At 42.7% G+C, this 13,977-nt stretch overlaps 1 protein-coding gene across 2 annotated transcripts in view; it reads right to left on the bottom strand.

Annotated features, from left to right (window-relative positions):
- Positions 1-13,710, bottom strand: part of LOC118381253 (paired box protein Pax-2a-like) — a 67,240-nt gene extending 53,530 nt beyond the window's left edge. Inside the window, exons 1-5 of one of the 2 annotated variants that reach the window (XM_052506005.1) lie at positions 13,045-13,710; positions 11,316-11,481; positions 10,225-10,422; positions 2,316-2,395; positions 200-319 (exon numbers count right to left, since the gene is read on the bottom strand). In XM_052506005.1, the coding sequence (XP_052361965.1) occupies positions 200-319; positions 2,316-2,395; positions 10,225-10,422; positions 11,316-11,481; positions 13,045-13,087 (607 nt within the window). In that variant the 5' untranslated portion in view covers positions 13,088-13,710. The remainder of the gene's footprint in view (positions 1-199; positions 320-2,315; positions 2,396-10,224; positions 10,423-11,315; positions 11,482-13,044) is intronic. The other variant, XM_052506006.1, reaches the window with a different exon arrangement.
- Between the last annotated feature and the right edge of the window lie 267 nt (positions 13,711-13,977).

Below are 13,977 nucleotides of genomic sequence, written 5' to 3'. Positions count from 1 at the left end.
CAGACAACATCAAGGTGCTCCGAGTCAGACAACATCAAGGTGCTCTGAGTCAGACAACATCAAGGTGCTCCGAGTCAGACAACATCAAGGTGCTCCGAGTCAGACAACATCAAGGTGCTCCGAGTCAGACATCATCAACAACAACACAACATTTTGGGACAAATACTATTCTGAGGAATAAGAAAGCCTTGTCTCTTACCTTCATCTCGTTTCCTCTTCTCACCATTCGACCGGGGAATACCCAGGATGCCGTTGATGGAGTAGGACCCCACAGGGTCGTTGGAAGGGCTTGTTACAGGTGGAGAGGCCTGGCTCGGTACTGAGGGAAAAGAGACATTTTCTAATTATTATTGCACCTTTATTTTGTGGTCCTGTGTAGCTCAGTTGGTAGAGGATGGCACTTGCAGGATCGTGGGTTCGATTCCCAGGACCACCCATAACTAAATGTATACACACAGTAGCCGACTGACTGTAAGTTGGTTTGGATGAAGCATCTACTAAATAGTATTTCATGTTATTATTTAACCAGGTTGTTCAAATTGAGTAGAAAATATATTTTTTCAATGAAGACAAGGGTGATTAACATGGGTTGGGGTTATGATACATCTTACCCATGGTGTGGCCTGGTGTAAGGGTTAGGATACATCTTACCCATGGTGTGGCCTGGTGTAAGGGTTAGGGTTATGATACATCATACCCATGGTGTGGCCTGGTGTAAGGGTTAGGATACATCATACCCATGGTGTGGCCTGGTGTAAGGGTTAGGATACATCTTACCCATGGTGTGGCCTGGTGTAAGGGTTAGGATACATCTTACCCATGGTGTGGCCTGGTGTAAGGGTTAGGATACATCTTACCCATGGTGTGGCCTGGTGTAAGGGTTAGGATACATCTTACCCATGGTGTGGCCTGGTGTAAGGGTTAGGATACATCTTACCCATGGTGTGGCCTGGTGTAAGGGTTAGGATACATCTTACCCATGGTGTGGCCTGGTGTAAGGGTTAGGATACATCTTACCCATGGTGTGGCCTGGTGTAAGTGTGGCCTGGTGTAAGGGTTAGGATACATCTTACCCATGGTGTGGCCTGGTGTAAGGGTTAGGATACATCTTACCCATGGTGTGGCCTGGTGTAAGGGTTAGGATACATCTTACCCATGGTGTGGCCTGGTGTAAGGGTTAGGATACATCTTACCCATGGTGTGGCCTGGTGTAAGGGTTAGGATACATCTTATGGTGCATCATACCCATGGTGTGGCCTGGTGTAAGGGTTAGGATACATCTTACCCATGGTGTGGCCTGGTGTATTAGGATACATCTTACCCATGGTGTGGCCTGGTGTAAGGGTTAGGATACATCTTACCCATGGTGTGGCCTGGTGTAAGGGTTAGGATACATCTTACCCATGGTGTGGCCTGGTGTAAGGGTTAGGATACATCTTACCCATGGTGTGGCCTGGTGTAAGGGTTAGGGTTAGGATACATCTTACCCATGGTGTGGCCTGGTGTAAGGGTTAGGATACATCTTACCCATGGTGTGGCCTGGTGTAAGGGTTAGGATACATCTTACCCATGGTGTGGCCTGGTGTAAGGGTTAGGATACATCTTACCCATGGTGTGGCCTGGTGTAAGGGTTAGGATACATCTTACCCATGGTGTGGCCTGGTGTAAGGGTTAGGATACATCTTACCCATGGTGTGGCCTGGTGTAAGGGTTAGGATACATCTTACCCATGGTGTGGCCTGGTGTAAGGGTTAGGATACATCTTACCCATGGTGTGGCCTGGTGTAAGGGTTAGGATACATCTTACCCATGGTGTGGCCTGGTGTAAGGGTTAGGATACATCTTACCCATGGTGTGGCCTGGTGTAAGGGTTAGGATACATCTTACCCATGGTGTGGCCTGGTGTAAGGGTTAGGATACATCTTACCCATGGTGTGGCCTGGTGTAAGGGTTAGGATACATCTTACCCATGGTGTGGCCTGGTGTAAGGGTTAGGATACATCTTACCCATGGTGTGGCCTGGTGTAAGGGTTAGGATACATCTTACCCATGGTGTGGCCTGGTGTAAGGGTTAGGATACATCTTACCCATGGTGTGGCCTGGTGTAAGGGTTAGGATACATCTTACCCATGGTGTGGCCTGGTGTACATCTTACCCATGGTGTGGCCTGGTGTAAGGGTTAGGATACATCTTACCCATGGTGTGGCCTGGTGTAAGGGTTAGGATACATCTTACCCATGGTGTGGCCTGGTGTAAGGGTTATGATACATCTTACCCATGGTGTGGCCTGGTGTAAGGGTTAGGATACATCTTACCCATGGTGTGGCCTGGGGCAGACAGGGATGTTCCATCTGGAGATGGGTGGAAAGGCTGCTGGACTTTTGTTCGTATTATCCTGTGATCACAGGAAAGAAAAGATGGCGTCAGTGCTGCTTCCTGCTCTTGAATCAGTTGACTGACAAGATGGCGTCAGTGCTGCTTCCTGCTCTGGAATCAGTTGACTGACAAGATGGCGTCAGTGCTGCTTCCTGCTCTTGAATCAGTTGACTGACAAGATGGAGTCAGTGCTGCCTCCTGCTCTTGAATCAGTTGACTGATGAGATGGAGTCAGTGCTGCTTCCTGCTCTTGAATCAGTTGACTGACAAGATGGCGTCAGTGCTGCTTCCTGCTCTTGAATCAGTTGACTGATGAGATGGATACATCTTACCCATGAGTCAGTGCTGCCTCCTGCTCTTGGATCAGTTGACTGACAAGATGGCGTCAGTGCTGCCTCCTGCACTTGGATCAGTTGACTGACAAGATGGAGTCAGTGCTGCCTCCTGCTCTTGGATCAGTTGACTGACAAGATGGCGTCAGTGCTGCCTCCTGCTCTTGGATCAGTTGACTGACAAGATGGCGTCAGTGCTGCCTCCTGCACTTGGATCAGTTGACTGACAAGATGGAGTCAGTGCTGCCTCCTGCTCTTGGATCAGTTGACTGACAAGATGGAGTCAGTGCTGCCTCCTGCTCTTGAATCAGTTGACTGACAAGATGGCGTCAGTGCTGCTTCCTGCTCTTGAATCAGTTGACTGATGAGATGGAGTCAGTGCTGCCTCCTGCTCTTGGATCAGTTGACTGACAAGATGGCGTCAGTGCTGCCTCCTGCACTTGGATCAGTTGACTGACAAGATGGAGTCAGTGCTGCCTCCTGCTCTTGGATCAGTTGACTGACAAGATGGCGTCAGTGCTGCCTCCTGCTCTTGGATCAGTTGACTGATGAGATGGAGTCAGTGCTGCCTCCTGCTCTTGGATCAGTTGACTGACGATATGGAGTCAGTGCTGCCTCCTGCTCTTGGATCAGTTGACTGACAAGATGGAGTCAGTGCTGCCTCCTGCTCTTGGATCAGTTGACTGACAAGATGGAGTCAGTGCTGCCTCCTGCTCTTGGATCAGTTGACTGACAAGATGGCGTCAGTGCTGCCTCCTGCTCTTGGATCAGTTGACTGACAAGATGGAGTCAGTGCTGCCTCCTGCTCTTGGATCAGTTGACTGACAAGATGGCGTCAGTGCTGCCTCCTGCTCTTGGATCAGTTGACTGACAAGATGGAGTCAGTGCTGCCTCCTGCTCTTGGATCAGTTGACTGACAAGATGGCGTCAGTGCTGCCTCCTGCTCTTGGATCAGTTGACTGATGAGATGGAGTCAGTGCTGCCTCCTGCTCTTGGATCAGTTGACTGACAAGATGGAGTCAGTGCTGCCTCCTGCACTTGGATCAGTTGACTGATGAGATGGAGTCAGTGCTGCCTCCTGCTCTTGGATCAGTTGACTGACAAGATGGCGTCAGTGCTGCCTCCTGCTCTTGGATCAGTTGACTGACGAGATGGCGTCAGTGCTGCCTCCTGCTCTTGGATCAGTTGACTGACAAGATGGAGTCAGTGCTGCCTCCTGCTCTTGGATCAGTTGACTGACAAGATGGCGTCAGTGCTGCCTCCTGCTCTTGGATCAGTTGACTGACAAGATGGCGTCAGTGCTGCCTCCTGCTCTTGGATCAGTTGACTGACAAGATGGCGTCAGTGCTTCATCCGGCACTTGGATCAGTTGACTGACTTTCCACACAATACAGCATGAGGCTATCATTTTGAACATCACCGTGAACGAAGGGCCAGAATGGTCAGTGGTTTAACTTGTTGTTTTTGCAACCTAAACTTCTTCTAATCACAGATTGGATGTTGAAGAACAGATGTTGGACTATATTTTCTATATAATGAACTATTTATTACCAGGACCCATAGTGCAATGTGTCTGAGTGAGATGTCAGTAGTATCTCACCATAATAATGGGTCCAATCCAAAGTCCAGGTGTAGAAACAGCAGTGCCTACATGTTAGAAAGCCTACTGTACCTTTAAAAGGTGAGATCTGGAGAAGAAAAGTCTTCATTGCACTTTTGCTCTGAGAGGTGATCTTGCAAACAAAGCATGAAATCACATCAATTCACCTCAATGATTGGCTTCACTGGTTCTACCTGGCCTGAGCTAATCAGCTCTCCTTCTCTCTCCTTCTCTCTCCTTCTCTCTCCTTCTCCCCTCCTTCTTTCCCTCTCTCCCTTCTCTCTCCTTCTCTCTCCTCCTTCTCTCTCCTTTCCCCTCCTTCTCTCTCCTTCTCTCTCCTTCTCTCTCCTTCTCTCTCCTTCTCTCTCCTTCTCTCTCCTTCTCTCTCCTTTCCCCTCCTTCTTTCCCTCTCTCCCTGCCACATGGTAAAGGTTTCCAGGGCTCTCTCTCTCTCTCTGACTGCTGCCCCTTGGCTTGTCCAGGGCTGTGTCCCGAATGGCAACCCTATTCCCTATATGGTGCACTACTTTTGACCCGAGCTCTATGGCACCCATAGCCCTATATCCCTACGGGCCATGGTCAAGGGTAGTGCGCTATATAGGCACTAGGTTGCCATTTGTGACTGACCACAGCTCTGAGGTCTCTGTGACTTCAGCAGCAGCCCCCCAGTGCCAACCCCGGTGTGGACGAGGGTCTATTGATCGAGGGCTTTGGGGGGAGAAAAAAGTTGGGGATTAGTCACAGGCCCAAACAGATGCAAATAGAAAGCTATAAATTATATGTGACAGGAAAGCAATATTTCCTTATTGCCTTGCACAAGCTTACGCCAGCATTAGATTCCTTTAACCTGACTGGCACCGTGGGGAAGAGGGGAGCTGTCATTGTAATGTGTAAACTTTAAAACTATTTATCATGTATGACACGGTGTGTAGCTATTTTAGAACACGGACGGAGCGCTAAAAGGTGGATGGAGGACGTGGAGGATACATAATGACACGTGTCCCAGTTCACGTTTGCTTGGTTTCCTAATCCTAACACAGATCTGTTGTTGAGAATTGGACCTTTCTTGGTATTTTATTAACCTAATAGTATTGTTATTTAAGACCTCTATTTTATTAGATTGTGTTGCAAATTGAACCGCTTGGTCTGATACTGAACAATTGAACAATTTACACCACCTACAATTATTTTAGATTATTTTTAACTAAAAGTCTTGGCCTTTGGGGGTGGAGGGGGACATCATTTCACTATTTGATTGAGAATTTTAGGACCGGTGTAGGTATCATTTTTTTAATTAAAAAAAAGTTGATTTCATAAAATATTGTATTTGGCCTTTACTACTACAGGCCATAGAAACACATTGAACAACACATTCATAAATGACAAAGGAATAAGGTTTTGAAGTGTCTGTCCCAAATCTAGAAGATATCAGGAAGCTCAGGAAATAGTGGACACATATTTAACCTCTGCTTATTCTGTTGGCACAAAACTATCTCCATAACTCCATTCATTAGTTAACACAGTACCAAGTTACCTTCCGACGGAGAACACCATTGTGATTAAACGGAGAACACCATTGTGATTAAACGGAGAACACCATTGTGATTAAACGGAGAACACCATTGTGATTAAACGGAGAACACCATTGTGATAAAACGGAGAACACCATTGTGATTAAACGGAGAACACCATTGTGATAAAACGGAGAACACCATTGTGATAAAACGGAGAACACCATTGTGATAAAACGGAGAACACCATTGTGATAAAATGGAGAACACCATTGTGATTAAATGGAGAACACCATTGTGATAAACGGAGAACACCATTGTGATTAAATGGAGAACACCATTGTGATAAAACGGAGAACACCATTGTGATAAAACGGAGAACACCATTGTGATAAAACGGAGAACACCATTGTGATAAAACGGAGAACACCATTGTGATAAAACGGAGAACACCATTGTGATAAAACGGAGAACACCATTGTGATAAACGGAGAACACCATTGTGATAAAACGGAGAACACCATTGTGATAAAATGGAGAACACCATTGTGATAAAATGGAGAACACCATTGTGATAAAACGGAAACACCATTGTGATAAAACGGAGAACACCATTGTGATAAAACGGAGAACACCATTGTGATAAAACGGAGAACACCATTGTGATAAAACGGAGAACACCATTGTGATAAAACGGAGAACACCATTGTGATTAAATGGAGAACACCATTGTGATAAAATGGAGAACACCATTGTGATAAAACGGAGAACACCATTGTGATAAAACGGAGAACACCATTGTGATAAAACGGAGAACACCATTGTGATAAAACGGAGAACACCATTGTGATAAAATGGAGAACACCATTGTGATAAAACGGAGAACACCATTGTGATAAAATGGAGAACACCATTGTGATAAAACGGAGAACACCATTGTGTTTGTGAGAATCTCGTCTTTCCATAAAGTGTTCCATGTTCGTTTTTTTTTTTTGGGGGGCTAAACCGTTCAGACGCTACGGACATCATTTGTGAGAAGACCGATTTTTGGGGGGGATGTCTCGTGGTCTGACAAACACCGCTGTAGCTCGGCCGCCAACAACCGCAGATGCGGAATGCTGACATGGGTGGATGTGTTGGATTGAGACTCAGCCCATGCTAAACATATAAAGATATCTCCAGCTTAAACTGATAGATTTGGATGGGTATTTGTTTTATTATGTTACTTAGACTGATGCACCGGTAGACCCTTCAGGATTTTAATTGAAACCCCTCAAAATCTAATATTTATGTTGTTGACTGTAGACACAAAGGACCAAGATATTCAGCTGTATATTGTTAAGATGGCTGTGGTATTGATATTGTTTTGAGGTTCAAGGAGTAAAGTACCCACTACTGTCAGACCTCTCCTTAGGGCAAAGCTACAATACAATGACTATCCTTCCCAGAGATCACATATCAATATTTTATTTACATTTTTTCTCCCACTTCACTCCATAACAGTTATTTGACCCCCTGACTTCTGTGTGCGATATAAATCCAGAAGACTTTATTTGGAATACATGTTCTTGATATCGAATAAGCAATTTGAAGGAATGAATTAATGACTTAGCTGTTGCTGAAAATCCCCTGAAGAAATATTAAAATTGCTTTACTTTTGAATCAATATTATTGACCGCCATTGAGGACCTTTTTTTATGTCTAGTAGCGGCTAGCGGCGATACTTGTTGTGGGGTAATTTCTTCCTTGTGGCGCGGTGGCCCAGACCCAGTCCAGCCAGACACCAACTACAACAGGATCTCTATAACAGTTAATAATGCATACAGGGGAACAGTGTTTAAACCTAGATCCTCTTATGTCAACAGTCCCGGGGTCACTTTTGTTTGGCCATAAAAACCCCTTTTAGAGTAACGGTCAGTAAGTCCCAGTCCTTCCCGTTTGTCTACACTTTGTTAGTGTAGCCAATTCTCCAGGTGATTCACCTTGTTTAAAGATAAGTGCTATACTGGCCAATATGAAGCTACTGCCTGGTCTGTTGTGTACTGGATGGAACATCAACCGGTGTTTTGAAGACTGTTTTAGAAAAACACTTATTGGGAATGTGCTGTGTGTTCGTAACTGCTATTGAGTCATAATCCTAGACGTATAGTCTACTGATGCATGGTTAGCATTGAACCTTCCACTGTACAACTGCCCTTTTCTGGTCTCAAGGAAGCAGGTTTAGACAGATATTTCATACAATTACTATCCAACAATTCAGTCAAAATATTGCATTGGACTGACTTGGGTTAAAACCGCGCGCGTGTGTGTGTGTGTGTGTGTGTGTGTGTGTGTGTGTGTGTGTGTGTGTGTGTGTGTGTGTGTGTGTGTGTGTGTGTGTGTGTGTGTGTGTGTGTGTGTGTGTGTGTGTGTGTGTGTGTGTGTGTAGAATAAAGTGTAAAATAATTTAAATGTAACATTGAACCACTAAAAGGTTCTTCACTTCACAAAGAGAAATATTCAGCATTATGAAATTAAAATAAATTCAAAGTAGGTTTCGTCTTTGGTTAATAGAATTACATTTAGTTAAATTCACATTTTTAATACCCACCCCCCATAATAAACAAAGACACATAGGGGATTATTTCAGTTAAAAAATAGCTAAGCGAGATTGAATTTGATTCTAATTGAAAACTTTATAGGTGGATCTTTTAATCATATGAATGTACATTTTGAATCTATCACATACATGTGTCTGAGACTGCTTAAATGGGCCTTTTTAAGCAATCACGAGGCATGAAATGAATTTTTCTTCAGCTCTTTCTCTATTTAAAAAGATGTCTTGTGTGGGGCTGTCTGTCCATGCTCTTTCTGCAGTCAGCTCATTAAAGTGTGATGCTGATGCTGCCTCTATGGAACACTGCCTCTTAACCAAAGTTCATCAGCAAGGATCTCTGGGTAGGGGGTCTATTTCTCTACCTCTTTCTCCCCCTCCCCTCTCTCACAATGCTATCTCTCTCTCTCTCTCTCTCTCTCTCTCTCTCTCTCTCTCTCTCTCTCTCTCTCTCTCTCTCTCTCTCTCTCTCTCTCTCTCTCTCTCTCTGCTATCTCTCTTACACCCCTTGGTCTGTTTCACCAATGCACTCAAAGTCCTCTTTGTGATCATGATGTTTCCTTGTTACTTTACAGAAGTGAAGGCTATGTGTGGTGGTATTATAATGCAGGTCTCCACATCAACCATAAATACACCATCTGACCTCAATCTTGCACGTGCGATCTTAACCAGCGGGCAGGCAGGATCCTCTCCAAATTAGATTTGTATGAGGAAGTTTTCAGAATATCTATTTACATAAAATGTCATTTGATAATGAATTCATAACACGTGTTTTTAGTGAAAATACACTCCCCACTCTTTGTTTCACTGGTTGGACAAATACACTAATATAGGCCGAATGCTTTGGCAGATAACAATCCCATTATTTTACAAACTATAACAGCGATATGTGAAATAAGACAAAATGCAACTGCATTTAGCAAAGGCAAATCAGAGAAAAATAGACGATGTATATACATACAGGTGCGCCTGAACAAGGCAGTTAACCCACTATTCCCAGGCCGTCATTGAAAATAAGAATTTGTTCTTTAACTGACTTGCCTAGTTAAATAAAGGGAAAAAAATCTAAATAAAATAAAAACAGGTACTCCTCTTTAAATAGACCACGCGACTCCACAAAGCTTCAAACCAAACCAGCTATAGGTCTAAACTGTAAAGAAAATGTACAATACAACACATTAGATGTGCTGCTATTGAACAATTGCTCGGCTTTCGGTGCCACGCGGGATCTGGTCACCGGCTTGTCCTATTGATCGGTTTTCATCCAGACAGATTCACTTCGTCCTGAGATATACTGCTGATTGCTGGGGGAGTTTGGACTGAAAGATTGAATTGCACCGTCGAGACCACCCTCGATGGGAGAAAAAGTTTGTCAAACTCTGTACTTATAGGTCCTATAGGCTCCTATTCTGCAGTGCAGTTCATAGATGGAAAACGTACATTGACAAAAATACCTTGAGAGTTCATCACGACTTTGAAGATGCTTTAGAAATACTGTTAAATAGTCATAAAGATGTTCTACCCGTATAACAGCCAATGGAAGTAAATTATACAGTATATAATAAAGTCAATCTCCTGTAAAAAAAAAAATGTAGGCCAGGCGTTGAGGCCTAAACATGGACAGACGAAAGCACTGCTGCTATTATTGTAATTTGTAAATTTTCTTGATGAAATTCGCAAGGATGTTTCCCAATTTTATGATTTTATATATTTTCCAGATGTTTTTGACGTTAACATAATACTATTTTACGTTTTCATTCAAAGGAATGTGCGTATTGGTTATGTCATTATTAATAAAGAAATAGTGTTTACCTGTTAATGGACGAGACGCTTGGAACCGTGTCGTTGTCACAGACGCCCTCAGCTAACAGTCTGTCTCTGATTTCCCACGCGAACATGGTCGGATTCTGGCGCTTGTAGTCCGCTATTTTATCCACCACCTTTGGAGTCGCCACTTTCGGTTTGGACCCACCAATAACTCCTGGCTTTATACTTCCGGTCTCGTAGTATCTGCAACAATAATCAACAACGTATCGATCATGAAACATCTAGGCTATCTGTTGAATGGACAATTCTTCGTTTTCTTGGCTAGAGTTGATTTAAATTATCATTGGATTTGTGGATATATTCGAATGTTATGCACCTTATTGCCCCCAAAATACTGTGTTGCGCCTACAGGACATTCAACCCGCAAACATCTCCAAAATGTGCACATTGTCGTCTGAGGCAAACTTTATATATATATATGTACTTTATAGCCTAGGCTATACTCTAACTCTGTGTGGTGGAGTGACTTAAAATCGTTTTGTAGAATCCAAAAATAACAGCGAAGACTTATGATCAAATAATTGAGCTATTCCTTCCGGCTACAACCCATTACAATGGTGTCCAACTTTATCGTATGTGCCAAAAAGACTAAGAAAATATTAAGAAAACATGCAATTAATTTCAAAATGACATGCTACCAAGAGTTGCTATTTAACTAATTTATACAAACATTCCAAGTGCATAAAACAAATACCTTTTAAAATCCTTTTGATAGCTGAAAAATATTTTAAAAACATTCAAATGTCGTACGGACACGAACCCAATACAATTCAGTTGTAATCTGATATAGCCTAAATGACGGGGATACCAGTTTAGCTGTGTACAGACACACTACCGCTCCTCGTGATGGCTAGGATTAAGTCAGATATTGTTTCTCATATCCTCATTACGTGTGTATAATATACTGACGTGTTTCGACTCTTTTTTTTAGCCATGTTTTGTTATATTTTGGTCGAATCTGTTTTATTTGGGGTCTGCCAATCAGTAGGGAAAAGAGTTACAGGACAGGTGCATTTTTTTTATTTTTAAGAGTGCGTTTTTCTGTCTCATGATGGGTAGTTTCTCCACCGTCTTACCTGCCCAGTATTTTGCTGACACAGCCGTGGCTGACCCGTAGTTGTCTCGAAATGTCACAGGGTCTCACTCCTTGGTGCGCGAGTTCTACGATTCTTGTCCTCACCACGTCAGGTAGGGGTCTGCCGTTGACAAACACCCCGCCTAGCTGGTTCACACCGCCGTGCCCTATATGGGAGACAACAACAGCACAGAAAACCATAACATTAAATACAGGGGTGTGGGAGATTGTGTAGGTTATAGTATCACCTCAGCTATAATGCATTGTATGGCATTACAACGTTTCAACTGAACATTTTTAGACATATTATATCTAAGCATCCGGTCTTGAATATGATTTTAATGGTCCAATATCCAAGCCTGTACTTTAAGATGTATATGTGGTTGTGGGTTGGGGGCTATATTATTCTGTCCCAGGGAGGTCATCAATTCATGTATTTAAAAAAAAATGTTTATCAACTCTGTTTGTAGGCTACTCTGAAGATGTGCGTGACAAGGTCACGTAGGCTATAACTTTTAGAAGACAGTATCATATTATAGCCTACCATTAGCTACTATAACATATTTGTACGTGAATGGTTGGTTGTCCAATATCGCTCCTCCATTGAATATCACGCTCGTTTCCTGCAGGCTATCCTGTTCAATAGCAATACTGTCATTTTACAATCCCACCCAAAAAAATGAGGTAATGAACCATTTATAAACACATGCTTAATTAGCATAAATGGTCTATATGATAGTTGGAATTTTCTTCATACTTTAATTAGACCGATTCTATTTTATAAAATGGTAACACTGCAGTAATAATACATCTCTCGTCTATATCGTTTAATACAAGGCGGATATCTTTTCAACTCTGGCCCACGGCTCGGGTTGGCTATAGAGTTACACGCTCTTTCATTTTCTTTTCTCCGTAATTATAAATAATTAAGCGCTTTGATTACTCATATTACATATTATTTTGTAAATGAAGAAAAAAAAATGGGGGGTGGGGGGTAAATTATTCACAAGCACGAACAAAACAACATCTAACTCCATCCATTATTTCACACAACCACAATAGGCCTTTCAGTATCAAGTAAATTTGTAACAATATTATATTAAATTAAGATACTGTTTATTTTAATGTGTGTATTGTTTAAGTGTTATTTGGTAAATCAATAAATCGGTGCCTATTAGAATATTGGCCTAATAAATTGGCACGGACCTGTCAATGACACGTATTAACCTGGTGACAGGTTTACTAATTCCAATGTGACGTGTTTTGTTCTTCTATTTTTTTCTTCAAATTTGGTAACGCTACACAAAACGTGGGCCTTTTTATGAGTTTATTGTACACAATTGAGAAAAATACAAACAAAATAATATATTAGATGTACGTGCGCCGGTCTGTCAATAAGCACATATTATAAACACAATATTTTCAGTTAAAAAAATAGTTTCAAATGTGTCTTCCAAATATTAACATTCCCATCGAAGTTGATTGTATTTGCTTGTTCCCAAGGCCACTGTAATTCAGGCTACATTAAAACGCTGGAGTGTTTTGGTTTTTTGTCGGTTGTGATATGCAACAACATACAGACGATGTTACATTGTCAGTGGAATGAGTGCATCGCTGTCAACGATAATATTCGCTAGGCTATTGACCTATTTAGAATCATTATCTTGTTTTCACAGGCTCAGTTTTCGTTGCAAACACAACAATATCTGGAAAACTCATTATCTACTTACGGTGCATCGCTGAGAACGGGTCTACTTTGCAGTGAATATCCATCGGATAGCAAAGGAAAGACGGGTAATCAATGGAAGTCGCCGTTTCGCCTTTGTAATGCAGATAAAAATGGGAAGAAACGGAAAAACTTTATTCGATTAAAGATTTCGCTTTTCCCTCCACTCAGTCAATGAGAGGGTTTAACTTCTTCTAAAAGTTGCCGTCGTGGTAACAGTCCGTGCCGAGAATAGAGGCTACTGCTGGTCAGGTGCAGAACATGACCGACGCTTGGTTCATCAACGTGGAAATGTTTTTCAGTTTGAGTTGGATTTTCAAAACCTGGAATGATGAGATGATTTTTCTCAGAACATGATGACGAATAGGACAAACCTTTACGTCTAAAACCGTTCCTGACAGTCCTGTGGTAAATAGATAGATCCTAGTTCCGGCCTTGATTTGCTGGTTGGTTGCGGTGGATAGTACGCTCAGATACGCATAGACATGACAGAAGAAACATGGACACTGTGGGGAGTCTGGTGCCCTGGTACCTTCCCCTTTTCCTTGACTCTAAAATGGGGTGGATGCGTTAGCCTGAATCTTTGGGTTGAGAATGAAGCCCCTCACCGTGTGTGCGTTTCTAAAAGCAAGCTGCCTGCCCCCCCCTCCCCTCCGCGGACCCCCTTGCTTATGGATGAGTTGTCAGACAAAGGCAATAGATTCCAACACTTTGTGATTCGCCAACGCAAAAACCTGGAGCCCAAACGAGGAGGTCCCAGGGTCTGACACACCGAAAGGGGAGGGAAAATAAACAAGGAATTGACTCGGAGTTTTAAGATCAGAGTTTCCAGACATTAGATCGGGACGAGGGGTAAATGAAAGCCATTTTTGACTTTATCAATATCTAGAGTTTATCTTATTAGATGAATAACGGACTGAGATAGGAATAGACTAAC

Source organism: Oncorhynchus keta, unplaced genomic scaffold (assembly GCF_023373465.1).
Source record: "Oncorhynchus keta strain PuntledgeMale-10-30-2019 unplaced genomic scaffold, Oket_V2 Un_contig_2517_pilon_pilon, whole genome shotgun sequence".
NCBI lineage: Eukaryota > Metazoa > Chordata > Actinopteri > Salmoniformes > Salmonidae > Oncorhynchus > Oncorhynchus keta.
This window is presented reverse-complemented; position numbering and strand designations above follow the sequence as displayed.